This window comes from Sorex fumeus, unplaced genomic scaffold (assembly GCF_029834395.1).
Source record: "Sorex fumeus unplaced genomic scaffold, SorFum_2.1 ptg000008l, whole genome shotgun sequence".
Taxonomy (NCBI): domain Eukaryota; kingdom Metazoa; phylum Chordata; class Mammalia; order Eulipotyphla; family Soricidae; genus Sorex; species Sorex fumeus.
Genome location: NW_026606065.1, coordinates 12,494,740 through 12,515,524, shown reverse-complemented (window position 1 = coordinate 12,515,524; position 20,785 = coordinate 12,494,740). Strand labels below are relative to the sequence as shown.

The 20,785-nt window shown below is 38.0% G+C and overlaps 1 protein-coding gene across 18 annotated transcripts in view; it reads left to right on the top strand.

Moving 5' to 3' along the window:
* RIMS1 (regulating synaptic membrane exocytosis 1) overlaps window positions 1–20,785 on the top strand; it is a 518,137-nt gene that overhangs the window by 278,472 nt on the left and 218,880 nt on the right. For all 18 annotated transcript variants that reach the window (XM_056109989.1, XM_056109987.1, XM_056110000.1 and 15 more), the window contains one exon: window positions 17,917–18,254. In XM_056109989.1, the coding sequence (XP_055965964.1) occupies window positions 17,917–18,254 (338 nt within the window). The remainder of the gene's footprint in view (window positions 1–17,916; window positions 18,255–20,785) is intronic.

Genomic DNA, 20,785 nt, shown 5'->3' with positions numbered 1-20,785 from the left:
AATGTTTTTGAATATGGTATTTATCTCAAAGCAAGATGCAGAAAGAAATGTTCTTTCTCTTTAGCATATATGGCATTCTGTGGTTTCTTGGAGGAATCAAAGTATCTTTTCAATGAAATGTGGAATTCATCCTCTTCATGTTTTAATTTAATAATTTCAAAATATGAAATTGTATAAGTGCATAGATTCAGAAAATGATCATCAGTTTTATTTGCCTCATGGTAATTGACAGTGATTTCAAAATAATACATTGGGTTGAAAACGTCTTAGACAAGTGGCCCTGATGTTTGAATGGAATAGACAGTGTTGGAGAGTATAAAATTTTGATGAAGGGACTGATTTAAGAGGAAGTTGATAATGGAGGCTAGAAATGTGTGCAGAATCTCACAGTTTCTGTGGTCATCGGTTATGACTCGGGGCATGGAGGTGGTGTTAATTAAGGACCTTGATAATGAATGCAGCATTTTGCTTCTTTCCATCAGGCTAGAGGGATGCACAGCCCCACATCAGTACTGCCTCTGGAGCGCAAGCACCAATTCAAGTGGAGAATGGCTCCAGACTTAGGGAACTTAACTGATTTCCCATTGCAGTAAACACCTTTCCTACGTTAGTATATGTCCACCACTTTTCTTCTAGAATTTGGAAACTTCTACAACAAATGACATACTGGCATATTCTTTTTTTTAATTATATTGAATTACTGTGAGATAGTTACAAGCTTCATGTTTGGGTCACAATCACACAATGTTCAAACACCCATCCCTCCACTAGTGCACATTCCCCACCACCAAAATCCCTGGTATTCCCCTCCTTTTTCACCCTCCCCCCGCATCCATGACAGACATGATTCCCCATAATCTCTCTCTAATTTGGAGCATTATGATTTGCAATACAGACACTGAGAGGTTATGATGTTTGGTTCTTTATCCACTTCCTGCACACATCTCCCATCCCGACCAATTCCTCTAGCCATCTTTTTCTTACTGATTCCTTCTCTATTCCAGCTGCCTTCTCCCCTTTGCTCATGAGGCAGGCTTCAAGCTATGGGGCAATCTATCTGTCCCGTGTATCTACTGTCCTTAGGTGTCAGTCTCATGTTATGTTGTTTTATACTCCACAAATGAGTGCAGTCCTTCTGTGTCTGTGCCTCTCTTTCAGATTCATTTTGTTTAGCATGATACTCTCCATGCCTATCTATTTATAAGCAAAGTTCATGACTTCATCTCTCCTGATAGCTGCATAGTATTCCATTGTGTAGATGTGCCATAGTTTCTTTAACCATCTGTTCTAGGGCACTTGGGTTGTTTCCAGATTTTGGCTATTGTGAACAGTGCTGCAATGAACATATAGGTACAGATGTCATTGCTACTATGGTTTTTTGCATCCTCGGGATATATTCCCAGAAGTTGTATTGTAGTGTCATATGGAAGCTCAATTTCTAATTTTTGAAGGAATGTCCATATTGTTTTTCAGAAAGTCTGGACTAATGGGCAACAGTGAAAGAGTGTCATTGAACCTCAGTTAACTATGTGCAAGACAAGAACCCTACCAGTTGAACTCTCTCTCCAGTCCCAGAGTAGGAAATTTAGATGACAGTTCTGGAGGGTGTGTTGCTAATCTTCATGAAATACTAGGGCACAAGGATGTTGAGAGTCAAATTTATATTTATAATATTTACTATATTTTGTTTATTTCACATATTTATATTATCAACTACATATGGTATTTATTTTATATTTATAATTTAGAATATGAGACCCGGACAATTTTTCATGTTTGTAAGTAAACTATTAAATAAAATTTGATTATAATTCCCTAATTTATCATAAATATATATGTGTTAAAATAGCACATGCTGACATAGCCAGACTTGCTCAGTTTATAAGTGAATTAAATACTTTTACAAAACTTGAAACAAGAAAAAATAAGAATTTAATATATATTCTTTTTTGTTTGCTCATTAGTCGATTGTTAATCGTCGATTGCCTCGAGCAGGCCCCAGTAACGTCTCCTTCATCCTAGCCCTGAGATTATATTCAGGGCTCTTTAGGAGAATGAGACCCATCATTGTTACTGGCCCTCCCGTTGATCGTCGATTTGCTCGAGCGGGCCCAGTAACGTCTCCATTGGAGACTTTGTTGTTACTGTGTTTGGCATATCGAATGCTCTCGGTAGCTTGCCGGGCTCTCCGAGAGGGGCGGAGGAATCGAACTCGGGTCGGCCATGTTGGCCGCTTGTAAGGCAAACGCCCTACCGCTGTGCTATCGCTCCAGCCCCATTGTTACTGGTATTTGGCATATTGGGTAAGACACAGGGAGTTTGCCAGACTCTGCCGTGTGGACAGGCTACATTCAGTAGCCTGCCAGTTTGTCCAAAGTAAGAATGAGATAATAAGATGTCATAATAGGATGTCGCGGCCACACGGTTCCAGGAGCTGGTTTTTATAGTCTCTGAGTCTTGGCCGTTGATGGGATTACACGGCGCCAGGGGGCCAGTTGGTGGGTGTGACCCCCGCCTACTGGTATTTGGAGGATCTGGGTGGAGGATGCTCGGCCCAAATCCGAGTAGGCTTGGAGATCTCGGCCCCGGAACCCGCGTGACTTTGTCCCTCTGCCAGTACCTTCATGTGTGCGGAGAGTGGTCTCAGCATGATGGTGGCTGGTCCTGGAGGTCTTTGGCTGCTGGAACCCTGGTCGGGGCGAGGAGGAAAGCTCAACCCCGCTCCCCTCCAAGGGGCCCCTGCGGCGAGGACAGTCAGGCGCGGGGGCAGGAGACTGCACTGTTCTTCTTCCGGGAGCTGGTTTTTATAGTCTCTGAGTCTTGGCCATTGATGGGATTACAGGGCGCCAGGGGGCCAGTTGGTGGGTGTGACCCCCGCCTACTGGAATTTTTCCTGCAGATGGCATATTTTTCCCTTATCTTCCATTCATTTTTAGATTTCCATCTATGCTGTTGCCCTCAAATTAAGGTGATATGCTCTTAGCAGGAAAGACCCAAGTCTAGCCTATACTTTTATTACTTAAGGCGACCTTTTACTTTTCAATCTTGGGGAACCTAAATATGAAATCCAAAATTATTCTTGTATTTATTTCAGTTGAACTTATTTATGGGTAAAAGTATAGTCATGAATCTAATTAAAATTAGTTTGGCGCATGCCAAAACATAATGACAGAACAAAGAGCATTAGTAGGTAATGCTCTTTAAGCACATCCAATAACAAACAACATTTTTTTATGAACTTTGCTATTTCTAACCATCATGGGTTATGTGGTAAATCCATACACCTGCATTCTTTTCTTAATGGATAGTGCTTAGCCCCTAATACTGGTTCAGTGCTTGGGGATGATCCTGGTGAAGTTCAGGTGACCTTGTAGTGTCAGGGATTGAACCTTGACATCCTGCATCCAAAGCATGCTCTCTAGCCCTTTGATCTATTTCCCTATTCTTGAAGGTAGAAAACCAAAAGTTTTACTGTTGACACAATTGAGAAAGGTAAGGAAACTGTAGTCACAGTGATGCACTCCAGATTTACAGCCAAGCAGGAAAATTTCCAGGACTTTGGTAATAACTATGTTTTCAGAATGTCAGGACATTCAGGATGCCTTCAGAGAAAACAGAAAGATCCACCATATAGATGCTAGAATCTGGAAGCTGTGACCAAACAGTAAATCCTAATGATTTTACATGGCATACTGTGGTAGGCATTGTACCCTCTCCACTTTTGTTGTTGTTGTCTGTCTTCAAAGAAAGCAATTGACATCACAGATAACTATGATTGGGCCTGAGGAGGGCTCTAACACCTTTGACTTTATAAAGTTCCAAAGTAATAGGAACTGAATAAGAGAGAAGACAGCAATGGAATTTTATACTCCTTTTTAGTCATTGTAAGAAAACCTGCATTAATTAGACCACTTTTCCTTGCACACATAGTTGTCAAACAAAACAGAATTATGGAACTAGAGCGCTTGCACCCCCTATGGGGAAAACAAAGCAAATGTCAAACGTTTTAAATCCATGACAAAATAAATGAATGAGAAAAAAAAATCTCCAGATACTAGTTTTGATAACATAGAAGTGTGTGTCATGAACTTAAATTTAAAATAACTATTTCGGGAAAAAACAGTGATATATATGAAATTTAACATAGATTGTAATATCAATGAAACTCAAATAGATTGACTGTCAAATTACAAGAATGAAGATTTTGGAGAACTTAAGAAACCGTATGAAAATGCAGAGATACTTGTAAAAGGGGGAAATGGCAGGAAGGCACTTGTCTTGTATTCAGTAGACCCATGTTCAATCCCCAGTAACTCATATGGTCGCCTGTGCCTGCCAGAAGTGATCTCTGAGCACAGAGTCTGGAATAAATCCTGAGTCTGGAATAAAAACTGACAGAACATCCACATTTACAAATGCAAAAAGACCAGCATCAAAATACCACATTGATAAAGTATCAAAGTGACATAGGAGGACACTGTTGAGAATCTAACTCACCTAATGAATACAGAATTAATTATAATCTTGTATATGTAAGCAATTATACTGTTTCATGACACCTTTGTGTTCTAAGAATCTCTTCAGATATTGTTTGATTCCTTAAAAGGGATATATGGGGCCATTACAAATTTGCGATCAGGAGCAAAACATTTTTTACCAAGAATCTTTTTTTTTTTTAACTAAGAATCCTTCTCTTTCCCCTTTGTTTGAAATTTATGGCTGCAAATTAAGGAGCTGCCTATAGCAATACTGGATAGTTTACCTGCAAAATGCAAGGGAGGCAAAAAAAAAATATCAAAGACAAAAAAAAAAGTTGAAAGCATAAGATAAGTGCAATTCAAAGATTAGTGCATTTATGTTCATCGCCATGCTGCTTACAATAGTCAAGATCTGGAAATAACCCAAGTGCTCATTAACAAATGAATGGGAATAGAAATTTTGGTATATGTATACAATGGAATACTATTCAGCTTCCATAAAAGCTGAAGTCTTGCATGTGCTATAAAATGCATAGAAAAATAGTTAACTGTAGAGGTCAATTATATTGTTAGGGAAAGTAAGTCAGAAGGATGAAGATGAATATCACACATGTAGTATACTTAGAAAAAAATAAATCTCACTTACATGGAACTGGAGCAGTAGTATAACAGGCCGAGTACTTGCCATGCTTGCACCCAACCTGGGTTTGATCCTCGGCACCTCAAATGGCCCCGTGAACCCTACCGGAAGTGACTTCTGGGCACAGAGCCAGTGTGAGCCCTGAGAATAGTGAGTGTCACCCCAAAACAAAGAAGTGTACTTTTCCATGTGTTATAGATAATGAAACAAAGCAAGGTATAAACAACAACAACAACAAAAAATCTATGACGACAAAATATAAAATTGGTATAAGAAGTAAGAGTTGTTCCCAGAAAGAAACCCTGGAAGGAAACTGTTGTCATTTTATTGGAGAGGTGTCAGAGATGTGGCAATATTTGTCATATTGTTCACTGAGGAATAGATATCAACACTATTGTAAACAATGTTGCATCAACAATGATAAACATTTAAAGGAAAACATATTAGCAACAATTACTCAAGTATATGAGGGCTCTAGGATGAATGGTTTTAAAGAATTAAAGTTTAATAGTTTTTAACAATAACAACAAAAATCTATAGGTAAAGGTAAAGGTAAAGGCCCTCCCGTTGATCGTCGATTTGCTCGAGCGGGCCCAGTAACGTCTCCATTGGAGATTTTGTTGTTACTGTGTCTGGCATATCGAATACTCTCGGTAGCTTGCCGGGCTCTCCGAGAGGGGCGGAGGAATCGAACTCGGGTCGGCCATGTTGGCTGCTTGTAAGGCGAACGCCCTACCGCTGTGCTATTCAAAAGTATATCAGAAATATTCTTTAGGACTAGAAAAAGGGGGAAATGGTTAATGTAAAAATCCTGGAAAAAAACTGGTGAATGTGAAAATTCTTACAATTAATGATCTTATCTATATGTTTTAATATTTCATTAATCTACACTTCTTAAAATAATTAAATATTAAAACAAATATTATGAATACAAGACTAACAGCAAATCTAAGGCATATGACCATTATGAATGTATCTTTCATGGTTTTTGTTTGTTTTGCTTTGTTTTTTGGTTTGAGGCCAAAGTTAGCTGTATTCAGAAATTATTTCTGGCTCTGTGCTCGGGGATCAGTCCTGGACATTCTCCAAGGACCATATATGATGCCAGGAATTGACCCAGCATTGGCCATGTGCAAGGCAAGAGACTTAACACCTGTATCTCTCTGGTCCTGTTGTACTGATTTTTAGAATAGAAAATAATTATCTGCATACATCTGAAATAATTGGTAGTTATAATATTTAAAAATCAGACTCCCTTAATGTTAAAAAATAATAATGGAGTTAAAGTATAAGTCAGGGGTAGGAGAATATAATGGATGTGCTTGCCATGCACATTGGCTAACCGGATTTGATCCCTGCAAAGAAAAAGAATTTAAAAAGTATCTGTAAATTAAGCATACACTCTTAACTTTATTACTTTATTCTTTAACTATATTTTATTTATAGTAACTTTGTCAGTTTTTTATAAGAATGAAATGTCAGTCAGCATGGATTTTCTAATTATTTCCTTTGCAGTGAAGTGTTTAAAAATATTTTTTTTCTCACTAAGCTATGATTTATTTGATGCTCACAAATTTTGGGATGTTGGATTTTCATTACCAGACATATTAAAGCATATTCTTCTATAAAGTTGATATATTTATCTATGGTTTGATTAATTTCAAAAACAAAACTAGGCTATTTCCATATTTGGGGATACTGCTTTATAATTTTGTTGTTTTACTTAAAGAATATTCTCTGTATGATCTCAGTCTTTTAAATGTATTAAAAAAATTTTTTGAGCAATACCCAGATATATAGTCATGGCTAATCTTGCCTCTGTGCTCAGATATCACTTTGGTGTGGTGCTCTAGTTACCATATGAGAATACTAAGGAGAAAACTAGATTGGCTGCATGCAAGTTAGGTGTGTTATATTAACCTTAATTTTGGTCCAGTTCAGAAATCTTTTTATTTACTTATTTATTTTTTGGGGTCACACCCGGCGATGCACAGGGGTTATTCCTGGCTCATACACTCAGGAATTACTCCTGGCGGTCCTCAGGGGACCATATGGGATGCTGGGAATCGAACCCGGGTCGGCTGCATGCAAGGCAAACACCCTACCCACTGTGCTATCTCTCCAGCCCCATAATTTTAAATGAAAAACTGTGAGATACAATTACATACTTACCCACTTTCATGATTACATTTCAGTCATACAATAGTCAAGAAACCATCCCTCCACCATTGCCCTTCTTCCACCACCAATGCCTCTGTGGCAGTCACATTCCCTTTTGCTCTCTCTCTCTCTCTCTCTCTCTCTCTCTTCCTTTTGAATATTACAGTTTGCAATACAGGTAAGAAGTGGCCGTCATGTTCAGACTATAGTCTACTTTCAGCACGCATCTCCCATCCTGAGCGAGCCCTCCAACTCTCCTTTGCTTGGTGGTTCCTTCTCTGTCTCAGCTGCCTTTTCCCCTAGCATGTGAGTCCAGCTTCCAAGCCGTGGAGGAATCCTCTCGGTTCTTATGGTTACTATCCTTAGGTTTTAGTCTTCCATTATGTTACTTTATATCCCTTCTATGCCTGTCCCTCTCTTTCTGACTCATTGCACGTAACATGATACACCAGTTGCTTTTGTTCTTTTTGTCCAGTTTCTGGGTTGTGAGATGATATCTCATTGTTGTTTTGATCTGCATCTCCCTGATGATTAGTGATGAAGAGCATTTTTGCATGTGCCTTTTGGCCATTTGGATTTCTTCTTTGAGAAAGCTTCTGTTCATTGTGCCATTTTCTGATGAATTGGATGTTTTCTTCTTGTAGAGTTCAACCAGTACCTTGTATATCCTTGAATTAACCCCTTATCAGATGGGTATTGGACGAATATCCTTTCTCATTCTGTCGACTATCTTTGTGTTCTGGTCACTGTTTCTTTTGAGGTACAGAAGCTCCTTAGTTTAATATAGTCCCATGTATTTATCTCTGTTTACACTTGCTTGGTCAGTGGTGTCAGAAAACTTTTTTTGTTTTGGGGCCACTTTTCACAATGCTCAGGGCTTACTAACTCAAGACTCTGTGCTCAGTGATCACTCCTAGCTTATTGAATCACATGTGGTCCTGAGGATTGAACTTATGTGTGCGAGGCAAGTACTTTACTCTGTATACTATCTCCCTGGCACCTGCAAGAACATTTCTTTCAATGGCCAGACTATGGTCTTTGTTCCAGAGTATTCCATTTGGCTAGAAATGAATCTGCAGTCTGAGTTATTTATGTTTAATAATACAATAACTCTTTGTTTCCCAGGTTCTAGGTCTTACCCTAATATGTGGAGCTTAACATTTGGATAAAAAAAAATCTACACATATTTTTGTGTACTTTGGGTGTGTCACGTGAAACATATAGACCAGAATAAACTATCGTGGGTTTGGAGTGGGGTTTGGCTGGTAAGACAAATCTAATGTTTGGCTTTGCATGCAATGCAGGTGGTCTTGGTGTAATTCTTGGAACCTTTATGGTCCCCTGAGCTCCCCTGGGAATGAATTTGAACACTATGCTAGGAATAGCCCCTTAGCACCATTGAATATGCCTCTCCCAATGGTATCATTGAGCATATCAACAACAATTACAAAGAAAAGAAACTTTTTAAGCCATAAAAATTGCGCACGTACTTCTCCCTCCCCCCTTTTTTACTGAGATACTGGGAATAGAGTGTATGGCCTCAGATACTCAAGACATATGCTCTACTAAAAATAACACCAACATAAATATGAATTGTTTGCTATATTTATTTAGTATTTTAGACTTTTATTTTAGAAGAATTCAACTTAAACCCTTGGTTTACCAACATAACCATTACCCTTGGTTATGTCCTTTCTCTCAAGTTACTTTAATAAAATGTAATGATTGATAGCATTATGCAATAATTATGCTTATTGGATATCAATTCTTCAGTACAGTTGCATTTGATCTTTTCTGAACATTGCGATATTTTTAGACTTTATCCCAGATATTTAGCTATATGGCTGTGGAGTATATGTGGGAAACAGCTATTACTAAAAAATATTGGAGAAAGCTATTAGTAGAAAAAATATACTAGTAAGGTCAATTACAACTATTTCTTGAATATAGGGAGTGATTTTGTCAAATTTAATGGGTAATGAAGGAAAAATAAAAGGAAAAATAGAAATCCTGGTAGAAAGAGCCGTGACCTTAAATAAGGCAGCCCAATGGTGAACTTATCTTCAGTTATGATTTTTAGGAATCAAAATTATTGAGAAACATTGAAGAAGCAATAGGGAGAAAGTCTACTAGGAGCAATAACCGTAGATGAAAATGTGTTGGATACTGTGACAATAGTGGTTCTTCTTTAAGAAAATTGGTTTTACAAGTATTATGCAAATGTTTCTGAGTTTTAGGGGATGTATTGCTGCCAAATCCTGCTCAATCATCAAGGCGCTGGTATCCCTCCACCATTGTCCATGGTACGCTTCCTCTCTGTTCCCCCACACTTGATAACCATAGTTAGGTTTGTTTTCATTTGACATTATCCATTCCCTTACTTTACTTTTATACCACATATGAGTGAGGTCATCTGGTATTTGTCTTTCTTTTTCTTAACATGATATCCTCTAGCTTCAGCTAAGTTTCTCATAACTTGGTAGCATTCCACTGTATATTAACCTTACAGTCTCTTTATTTACTCATCTGTTATTGAGAACTTATGGCATTTCCAGTTACTGAGTATTAGAAATAGCGCTCTTTTGTTCTTGGTAGAAACATGAAGCTTAAGCTTAAGCTAGAAGAATATTCATGTCCTTCATATTTCTATCAAGAACAAAAGAGTGCTTATTTGTAAAGATTTATACATACCTATATTCATTAAGTTGCTATTTCTAACAGTCAGTAACTGGAAATGCCATAAGTTCTCAATAACAGATGAGTGAACAAAGAGATTGATAGCACAGAGGGTAGGGTGTTTGCCTTGCATGCGGCCAACCGGGCCAACACCAGTTAGATTCCTCTGCCTTTGATTCCTCCACCCCTCTCCTAGAGCCCTGCTAGCTACTGAGAATATCTCACCAGCACAGCAAAGCCTGGCAAGCTACCCATGACATGACGTATTTGATATGCTAAACACAGTAACAAGTCTCACAATGTAACTGGGCTTGCTCAAGCAATCTGTTTAGAAAACTAATTTTTCTTTGATTTCCTCATTCATCCAATAATTCAATAGCATCTAGTTTTTTTTCTGTGAACTAATAGTTTACCAGCTTTATCTCTATGATTAACTTTTACCTTTTAGTATTGTGATCTTAACATATTTTGTGATTTTAGCCTCAATGGTGGTTCTTTTATCTGAGACATTAAATGCAGGACAAAAACAAATTTTTGTGTGAATAATCCCTACTATTTTAGATTCCTTTATTGCAATTAAATAGTCGCATATAGTGGACAAGAGAGAATATGGATTTGATATTTTAAAGGTGTCTGAGCAATAAATTATGATGTTTGAGTCAAGGGCTCAGTGTATAATAGTCTATTTGAGCAGAAAGCTGAAATTGATTTGTATCTCATTGATTGTAATTCATACTTGTATGTTTTATAATAATATATTAAACTACTGGGCATAAATAACTTATTAAACAAGCACATTTGTTGTATAAGCCTCAAATAAGAAAGAGGATCACAACAGAAAACTGTCATTAAAATCTAGGAATTGGGGCCAGAGACACAGTACAGGAGGCAAAAGCACATTGTTTGCTTATTGCCCACCCAGGTTTGGTCCCTGGAACCACATATAGCCCCCTGAGCACAACCAATTCCTCAACACAGACCCATAAGTAATCACTTCCTAGACTTTAATTTTAAAATTCTATTTCCCCTCTACTTTACTCCATCCTCCTTAAAATCAAGCCACTTTAAAAAGTCACCTAAAGTAATACCCATTCCAGATATTTATCACTTCCTGAGCATGGTTCCAATGTCTCCAATTTATTAATCATTTATTATTCAGAAATAATAGTGATATATTTTTTTTTGCTTTTTGGGTCACACCCCGCGATGCTCAGGGGTTATTCCTGGCTCATGCACTCAGGAATTGCTCTTGGCGGTGCTCAGGGGACCATATGGGATACTGGGAATCGAACCTGTGTTGGCCATGTTGGCTGTGTGCAAGGCAAACGCCCTACCCGCTGTGCTATCGCTCCAGCCCCAATAGTGATACTTTTATTATGCTAATTCCACTTTGGGTACCACACCTGGAGCGGAAATAAAAATTTTAATTGGTCTTTGGGGGGGATTAGAATGGGAGTAGGCACACCTGGCAATGCTTGGGATTTACCCATTGCTCTGAACTCAGGGATCACTCCTTGCAGGACTCGGGCAACCACATGGGTTTCTGAAGATCGGATCAAACTCAGGTTAAACATGTGCAAGGCTAGTGCCCTACCTGCTGAACTATTGCTCCAGCCCCCATTATCTTTTCTTCTGTGGTCCAGAGCTATAGTATAGCAGATAAGGAGCTTGCCTTAAATGTTGCCAGTCTCGTTCACACCAATATTGACTAAATATTTTATGAAGCAACATTCCTCTCTTCTGGGCAGTCTCAGCAACCTCCACACACAACTCCACCATATTATGAGACCATACCGTAGCTCCTGAACCTCGCTGATGACTAAAAACAAAATTCATTTTAAAAGAATTCTTCTGTTGTCATGAATCATCTTGGTCGTATCAGTAGTACACGTAACAGTTCTTCAATGTGTGTGTCTATCTCTACAAATTTTTTGTATGAAAGTAACTTAATTTTTTCCATTTGAATAACTTTATTTCTGCCCAATTCATCATTATCAAGCAATCCTCTCATTTGCCCCTTTCATTCTTCACCTCCTCCTTACATTTTCTATATATACTTCCAATAGAAAGTGCTATAATTTTTCCATATCACTTAAAAATATTCCTTTGGGCTTTATAAAATGTCTTGCTCTACTTTTTATGGGTTTGTTTTGTAGAAAATGTGGAATCAGAAATGCCATTAAAGCAAATGTGTCCAAAAATTTCAAACCTTCTTCATATTTCTGATAGATGACATGGTGTTTCAGAAGTGGTATTACATCACAATAATATTTTCCTCAAATATTTATCTAGTTGTTTAATATTTATCAATTGTTAAGTTATTGTAAGACTTACTTTAAATTGATGTTAGTTTAGAGCAATGCTTTTTAACCATTTTATACCAGTGGGCTGGCAGTTGAAAATAAGTGTGTTAAGTTGCAATATCACTTTTCCTGTGAACTAGCAGGAAATAGTTGCAGACTAGCACTTGAAAATCACATTCCAAAATATTTTATTGTGATTTAATCATGGATCGTGAAATCTATAAAAGTTGTGTGTGTTATAAATAGTACTTTCAAAGAAATTGGTAATTTATCTGCTCTTTAAAAGAAATAATTTAACAAAGATTCTCTGTCATATTTCTGGGTTACCTTTTGCTTTAGGTAAGCATAATGCTTAAGTCTAAGTTCAAAAAAGGATACTTAAATATGTCTTTTGTTTCTTAATTATTTTTTATTTTTATACATTACTTAATATTTTATATTTACTGAATTATAATACTTTTCTATTATATCTCATGTAAGCATATAAGCATGCTTTTTGTTTGTAAACTTTGTGGTAAAAAAGTAAAGTAAAGGCCCTCCCGTTGATCATCGATTTGCTCTAGCGGGCCCAGTAACGTCTCCATTGGAGACTTTGTTGTTACTGTGTCTGGCATATCGAATACTCTCGGTAGCTTGCCGGGCTCTCCGAGAGGGGCGGAGGAATCAAACTCGGGTCGGCCATGTTGGCTGCATGCAAGGCAAACGCCCTACCCGCTGTGCTATCGCTCCAGCCCAAACTTTGTGATAAGAGTTATATAAGTAAAATAGAATGTAAAGGAGTATGTAAATTAAAATGCTTGGACATTTTGGAACATTGAGAGATATTACAGCAGGTTGCACATTTGCCTTGCATGTGGCCAAACCAGGTTCAATCCCTGGTATCCCATATTGTCTCCCCTAGCATTGCCAGGAGTAATTCCTAAATTCAGCACCAGGAGCAATCCTTGAGCATCACCAGGTGTGGCCCCAAAAGCAAACAAACAAAAACTTGAGATATTTTTAGTTGATTTTGCTTTAAACTCAAGGATGAATATGCAACACCATAAAGAATTTAGAAAGATCAGACTCAAGCTGGTGCACAAGGGAAAAGGAAAAAGATGGATTTATACAGTATTTTCTCATGTTAAAGATATAAACAATAGAACATTACAGATTAAAATATAGAATGTTTTTAAGATACTAAAGAAACTTATAACTTCCCTGCTAATTGTAAGCTTTATGGTAAGTTTGAAATAAAATTAAATCAACTATAAAATTTAACTGTAATTAGTATTATGTGGGCTGGAGCGATAGCACAGCGGGTAGGGCATTTGCCTTGCATGCAGCCAACACAGCTGACCCGAGTTCGATTCCTCCGCCCCTCTCAGAGAGCCCGGCAAGCTACTGAGAGTATCTCACCCACATGGCAAAGTCTGGAAAGCTACCCGTGACGTATTCGATATGCCAAACACAGTAACAAGTCTCACAGTGTTACTGGGCCCGCTTGAGCAAATTGATGAACAACGGGAGGACAGTGACAGTGAATATTATGTATATTTTTACATAATTAATTTTGTAGCAATTTTGCATATATTCAAAATTTGAAATTGGTCCAAATTCAGCAATTGCTTGCTGAAACTTGGGCCAATGACACCAATTCATTTGGTTAATGTTTAAAAGTGCAAAGTTATCAAAATAAGATCATAACACTAGAAAATATTCAAATTTACAATAAAATTAATAGTTGGTGCTTCTTTATTCATCTGAATATCATTTTGAAACTAATATAATTATTATACATTTTATTTTGTTTCTGGATTGTTTTGAAGGAAGGTAAAGGTAAAGGTAAAGGCCCTCCCGTTGATCGTCGATTTGCTCGAGCGGGCCCAGTAACGTCTCCATTGGAGACTTTGTTGTTACTGTGTCTGGCATATCGAATACTCTCGGTAGCTTGCCGGGCTCTCCGAGAGGGGCGGAGGAATCGAACTCGGGTCGGCCATGTTGGCCGCGTGTAAGGCAAACGCCCTACCCGCTGTGCTATCGCTCCAGCCGGAAAGGAAATCCATGTTTATTCCAAATATGTTTGGGGATGAATTAGCTGGTCTCTAAAGCAGTGTTTAGGAGGTCCTGCATGTGCCTCCTTGTGGTTCTTGACCAACCAAGAGTGCATTTCAATGCGCAGTTCTAGGATGCAGTGTTGATTCCAGGATGCAGTACTGCTCAGGTCAAGGATTTTTTAGGCCACCCTACCTGCTCTGATGATGGGGGTGGTTCTCCAGAGTTGCACCTGGAAGGCCTGGGGCATCTACCAGGGATAAAATCCATCTAGTCTGCATGCAAGTCTTGTGTAGTAACTTCTGTACTGTTTCTCCAGACCATCTCAACATGTTTGAACAGAACCTTTTTTGAGTGAACTTGTTTATTATTATAATACATACAAATTCAAAGTATGGATTGATGTCCATGTCTATGTCTTCATTTTAAAAGTTTGAGCTTCATACTGATATTCTCAAACCGAATAACCTCAGTTATTGCCATCACTAGTTTGTCAGCTAAACAAACAAGCAACGAGGAAGCACATATCTGTCCCAAGCCAGGGTACGTCATTGTGCATAGACTTGTTGGCTCTAAGTTCCTGCCCTTCCATGTTATCTTTTACACATCCACAGGCATCAATTAGAACTTCTGAAGGACTTTTTCTTATGATATCAGGTAGATTGTGATATGAGGCTCAAGATAAAGCCTTATTTGGCAAGCAATTTATTTTTTTTAATTTTATGTAATTTTACTTCTAGAAATAGGGAAACCAAGAAAAATGAGCACCAATTTGTCCTTTTCACCATTGGATAGCTTCATTTAATAAATGCTCTCTTCCAATAAACTTTTTTTGAAATTATCAGCAAGAAAAAATTCAACTATACAACAATCTTCTATTCACCATATCACTTTAACAAACTACTGTGCATATGTGGTGGTGAAGTCTATCCAATGTGACATCAAATACGTGTGAGCCACTGAAGGCATGTGCAGCATCGACCTGTTAACCAAGTCTTGTAATACCTATCAGACCATCAAGGAATTTTGAAACTTCAGGTTTCAGGCCAGAGCAATGGAGCAATGGTCAGTGCACATGGGAAACCTGGGTTTGACCCCTGGCACCCTATACAGTATCCCAAGCCATCCAGGAGCAATGCAAGTGCAAAGCCAGTATTAAGCCCTGAGCATTGCTCGATGTGGCCCAAAAACCAGGTGTCTTGTCTCTTGGGGCACCATTCACCTAATCAGTGTGTTGACCCTGGCTACATCAATGTCATAGAGCTTCTTCACAGCCTGTTTAATCTGGTGCTTTGTTGGCCTTGACATCCACAATGAACACAAGTGTGTTGTTATCTTCTATTTTCTTCATGGCTGACTCAGTATCAGAAGAAACTTGATGATAGCTTAATGGTCAAGCTTGTTTCTCCTGGGGGTGCTCTTCTGAGGGTGTTTGGGTTGCCTTCTCAGCCGCAGCGTTTTGGGTCTTCTGAAAGTGGGTGATGTGCGAATCTTTTTCTTTTTCTGGCTGTGGACGCCTTTCAGCACTGCTTTCTCGGCTTTCAAAGCTTTGGCTTTGGCTTCAACTTTGGGAGGGGCAGGGGCTTTCTTCTTGGCCATCTTCATAAAAAAAGGAGGCAAGCAACTTAGAAAGAATTACATCCTGTAATGCCTTTTTAAAAATTGAATCACCAAGAGTTACAGTTACAAACTTTCATGACTAAGTTTCAGTCATACAATGATCAAGCACCCATCCTTCCACCAGTGCCCATTTCCCACCACCCCCACCATCCCAGTATCCCTCTGCCACCCCCACCCCCACCCCCACCTCATCCCACCTCCTGCCTCTGCAGCAGACACCTTCCTTCTTATTCTCTCTACTTTAGGGCATTGTGGTTTGCAATACTGATACTGAGAGGCAATCATGTTTGGTCCTTAGTCTACTGTCAGCATGCATTTCCCATCCCAAGCAGTCCCTCCAATATCTCCCATCTTGAGCAGTCCCTCCATCCATCATTTACTTAGTAGTCCCTTCTCCATCCCAACTGACTTTTCCCCCAGCACATAAGGCTGAATGCCTTTTTTTGGTTATAGGTTTAATCAATGTATCGTTCATCTCACAACATTTTAATAAATGGGAATTATATAACATCAGTTATACTATATTGTATACATTCTATACTTCTTGCTTTTTTGATACTTATATTCTGTACTTAATGACATCAAAAAGTGGAGAAAACTTTAGCAAACTAAATTTTAACCATTTTATAGGCAATATTTTCCTGTCTGAATTTTCCCCATATTTGAATTCATTTTCGTTTTTGTTCCCAGAATGTGGCACTTCTAAAAAGTTTATTTGCTGTATTTGCACTTTGGATAATTCTTTTTCTACCTTTTTTTTTTAAATTCTCAATTTGGCTTTTAGTTTTATTTTTTCTTTCTTTTTTTTAAATAGATTTTACTCAATCCCTCTGAATCTTTTGAGTAGCATATTTCTCCACTGGAAGTTAAAAAGTTTCTTCTTGACTGTTTCCATATTTTATTACTGTGTGTCTTTAGGATTTATTGATCGTTAAATTTTTGAGTAATAATTGACCAAGTCAGTATTTGTGAAACTGAGGGCCTATAGTTTGGTAATCAGATTTTGTGCTATGAATTATGAAAAAAATATGCTCAGCGGAAATCAACTTAGGCAACAAGGTGAAATCATAACACACGCACACACACACACACACACACACAAACAGGTTCTGCTACTATTTGAAGAAAAGGCTGATGAGACTACAGGCACTCGTTTCAATTCTGTGGCTGCTAGTAGTTTCTGTTATCATTATTCATTATTTCTATTATCTTCACTCTTAGTATTTATTATCAAGAGGTGACCATATAGATTTATTTTCTATAATAATCTATCATAAATTTATCAGTAGATAGTTTCCAAATGATTGTTCCAATATAACTCTCCTAATTGGAGTAATCATATATGAGTAAACTACTTCAGATGGATATACTTTAGTAAATCCATACATAGATAAATGTTACATGCATAATTAAATTTTATCACATACATATATCTGAAGTGGGCTTATGGCTAATGAACTAAAGAAAATGTACAGCTTCACCTCTTTTATACCTAAATTTAAAATATTTTCTTTAAGTATTTTAGTACCAGCTTTGATAATGGATTTTAAGACAACATATATCTTTTAAACCCTTACACAGTGAGGGTTATGTAAACAAATATTGTATAGATTTACCAAAACTTTGATTTTTTTCTACTACTATTTTTCTAATTAATTTACCATCCTGCTTAGGACAATTTTCACTAATGTACAAAAGCTTCCTAGTCAGTCACACACCATATGAAGACTAGCTACATGGCAAAAGTAAATGCAGAATCGTGGAACTAGAAATGCCAAGCCAAAGAGACCACACTACTCTCACTACTACTTCAAGGTACTTTGATTCAAATGGATCCCAACCAAAGCGTTCATCTACTTTACCATAACTGCACAAGGATAATTTTCACAGAAAATTTACTAAGATAATTGAAAATGGCAGTTATTCCTTTTTCCTAAAATACATAGAAGATAAGTTATTTCTAAACAGCATAGAAAATTCATATTGTTTTCTCTTCTTCAAATAGGTTATGTGGGTATGCAATTTATGTCGAAAGCAACAAGAAATCTTAACTAAATCTGGGGCATGGTTCTTTGGAAGCGGCCCTCAACAGCCAAGTCAGGATGGAACTCTAAGTGACACAGCTACAGGTGCTGGTTCTGAGGTACCCAGAGAAAAGAAAGCACGGCTCCAAGAGAGATCGAGGTCTCAGACACCCCTGAGCACGGCTGCCTCCTCGCAGGACACAGTTCCTCGCGGCGCACAACCAGACAGGAGTAAAGGGGCTGAGCCCTCACAGCCAGCAGTGGGACTCGACCAGAAGCAGGCTGCCTCCAGGTCTAGAAGTGAACCTCCCAGAGAGAGGTAATAATAATCCTGTAAACCAAAGGCAAGGTTTTGTATTGAGAGTGAGCAGTGATTATTACTGCTCTTAGGAGAAATATGTGGAGTACTTCTCAGGCTCTCTCTAGGGGAGAAAGTACAATAAGCACCCTAGTCACTCTGGAATGCATCCTTCCTTAGGAGACCTTAGTTGAAAAGCTTCTCTGGTCATTCCAGAATACATGAGTGACTCACCTGATTAATTTACCTGAAATTAACAGGGGTACTTGTAATTATTTTTTAAAAATTTATTAGCTTTTTTTCTGATGGGAGAGGGGCACGTTAGGCTCATACCCTGCAGTGCTCAAGGACTGTTCCTTGCTCTGTGCTCAGGAGTGACCCCTAGTGTTCATGCGATCTTATGAACATGTGGTGCTGATGGTCAAACCAGGGTTGGTCGCATGCAATTATCTCTCCAGCCTGAAATTCTAACATTGAGAGTTATATAACATGATGACTGACAGGGAAACTATGAAAAAGTAGACACCGGATGGAGAAAAATATTTTATCATGTGTTCACATCGAGAATTAGTCTTTTAATTGAAAGTGTATCTTAAGAGAAGGCATGTGTGTAAAGTCTTCTTTGAGCACATTTCTTGTATGCCAAACCCTTAAAAGTGAACAGAAAATAAAACAAGGAGGTGAAAGGTAGGATGAATACTTCCAGTGCACACATAGGCACATGACTTGAGGGAAGAGGTCTAGGCAAGCACTTAGAATGTACCCTTATGGCTAAAGAATACAGAGGAGGAAAGGGGAGAGGCAGCTCGTAATGTTCCAGGGCTCAGGTCGGGTCTTTTGTACAGTTTATGTATTATAAATTTTTATCCTAGGGATAATGAAAGATCACTGAGATTTTAAGTATGGACCAACACAATCAGATAACTTATCTCCATTTAATGATTCATTCATTCAAAAGACGTATTATGATCAGAGAATGCTATGTAGAAGGTGATAGTGCTATCAAACACAAGTCCTTTCTCCATATGAGGCTGGTAGTTTGGAGCACATGATTTCATTAGGATTAAGTTTGGTTTCTTTTATTTGTATAACTCTTATTTACTCCTCTGAAAGAGAATATGTTCTAAGAAAGGTTCTTTTATTCCATTTTCAAAGGAAATAATCTATTTAAGATGATCAAGGACTTCAACATTATACTGCCGTTGTATTCCCATCAAAGGTCTTGCTACATTAGGGAGGAACAACTCTCTTAAGAGTGCTGTGGCAGGGATTAAATATGAACTTGTGTTCAGAAGCTGCCATATGGGAGGAATTCAATGAATGAAGCTATATACAAGCCAATAGCCCTATATATTCACTATAAGCCAACAGTCTGTTCCCTGTACCAGGATCTAGAGGGCACGAAGACTAGGATGTGATCCCCTCTTCTCATAAATCCTAGGAGGAGAGCATAAAATATTGCAAGGAAGGCTAATTCTAGGACAACTGTGCCAAAGTCTAATTTTTATCGAAGTCAAAGTATATATAGTTCTTTGGGAGTCTCAGAGAAGAGGTACCTTCTAAGTGTTATGCATAGGCAAGAATCATTCAACAGCTAGACTAGAAGGGAATATCAAAAGATGATTTAATGAGTGAACCAAAACTGCTTTAGGAGAAGAGAGGATACAGTAACTCCTTGAAAGTAAAGTTAATAGTATTAGATAACAATCGTGGATGAGACAATGAAGACCATACAAAAATATTGAAGGTGCTCTTTGGAATTGATCAGAAAATAATAGCTTTAAGTAAGAAAATGTGATGGGGATAGGGTGATAACACAGTGGAGAGAGCATTTGCCTTGCACGCAGCCAACCTGGGTTTGATCCCCAGCATCCCATATGGTCCGCTGAGCACTGCCAGGAGTAATTCTTGAGTATAGAGACAGGAGTAACCCCTCAGCATCACCGGGTGTGACCCAAAAAGCCAAAAAAAAGAAGACGAAAGAAAGAAAGAAAGAAAGAAGGAAGGAAGGAAGGAAGGAAGGAAGGAAGGAAGGAAGGAAAGAAAATTTGAACCTATAAAGTTTCTAAGAAAAACTAAGAATTTTTCTTTTGACCTGAAGAAAACAAAATTCAATTTCAGTTTTGAATGTCTGAGATTTTAATTTTAATATGAGATTTCATCTCATTTGATTTCATGTGAAATTTTAAGGAGATTGACGAGAACATATGCCCTTTTATTGCATAAATTACCTAATGATTCTATAAATAATTAGGAAACTAATAGGTGAGTGGAAGATTAGGAGGAAAGTAAATATAGGTGGCATTAGGGTTAGACAGCTTCACAGTGGTATGACTGAAAAAATAGAAGTTCTATATTATTGTAACATTATTGGTCATATTTTCCACACACTCATCAAGAGCTACTGAAAAGTGAATAATTAAAGATAGAGTTGAATAAAGGTGCCATCAGTGAAACAAAAGAGAGGCTGGGGAACTCCAATTTACCTAATATTACCATTTCATAAGGCATTTTCACAGATGGTGCTCCTTTAATCCTCATATCAACTTCGC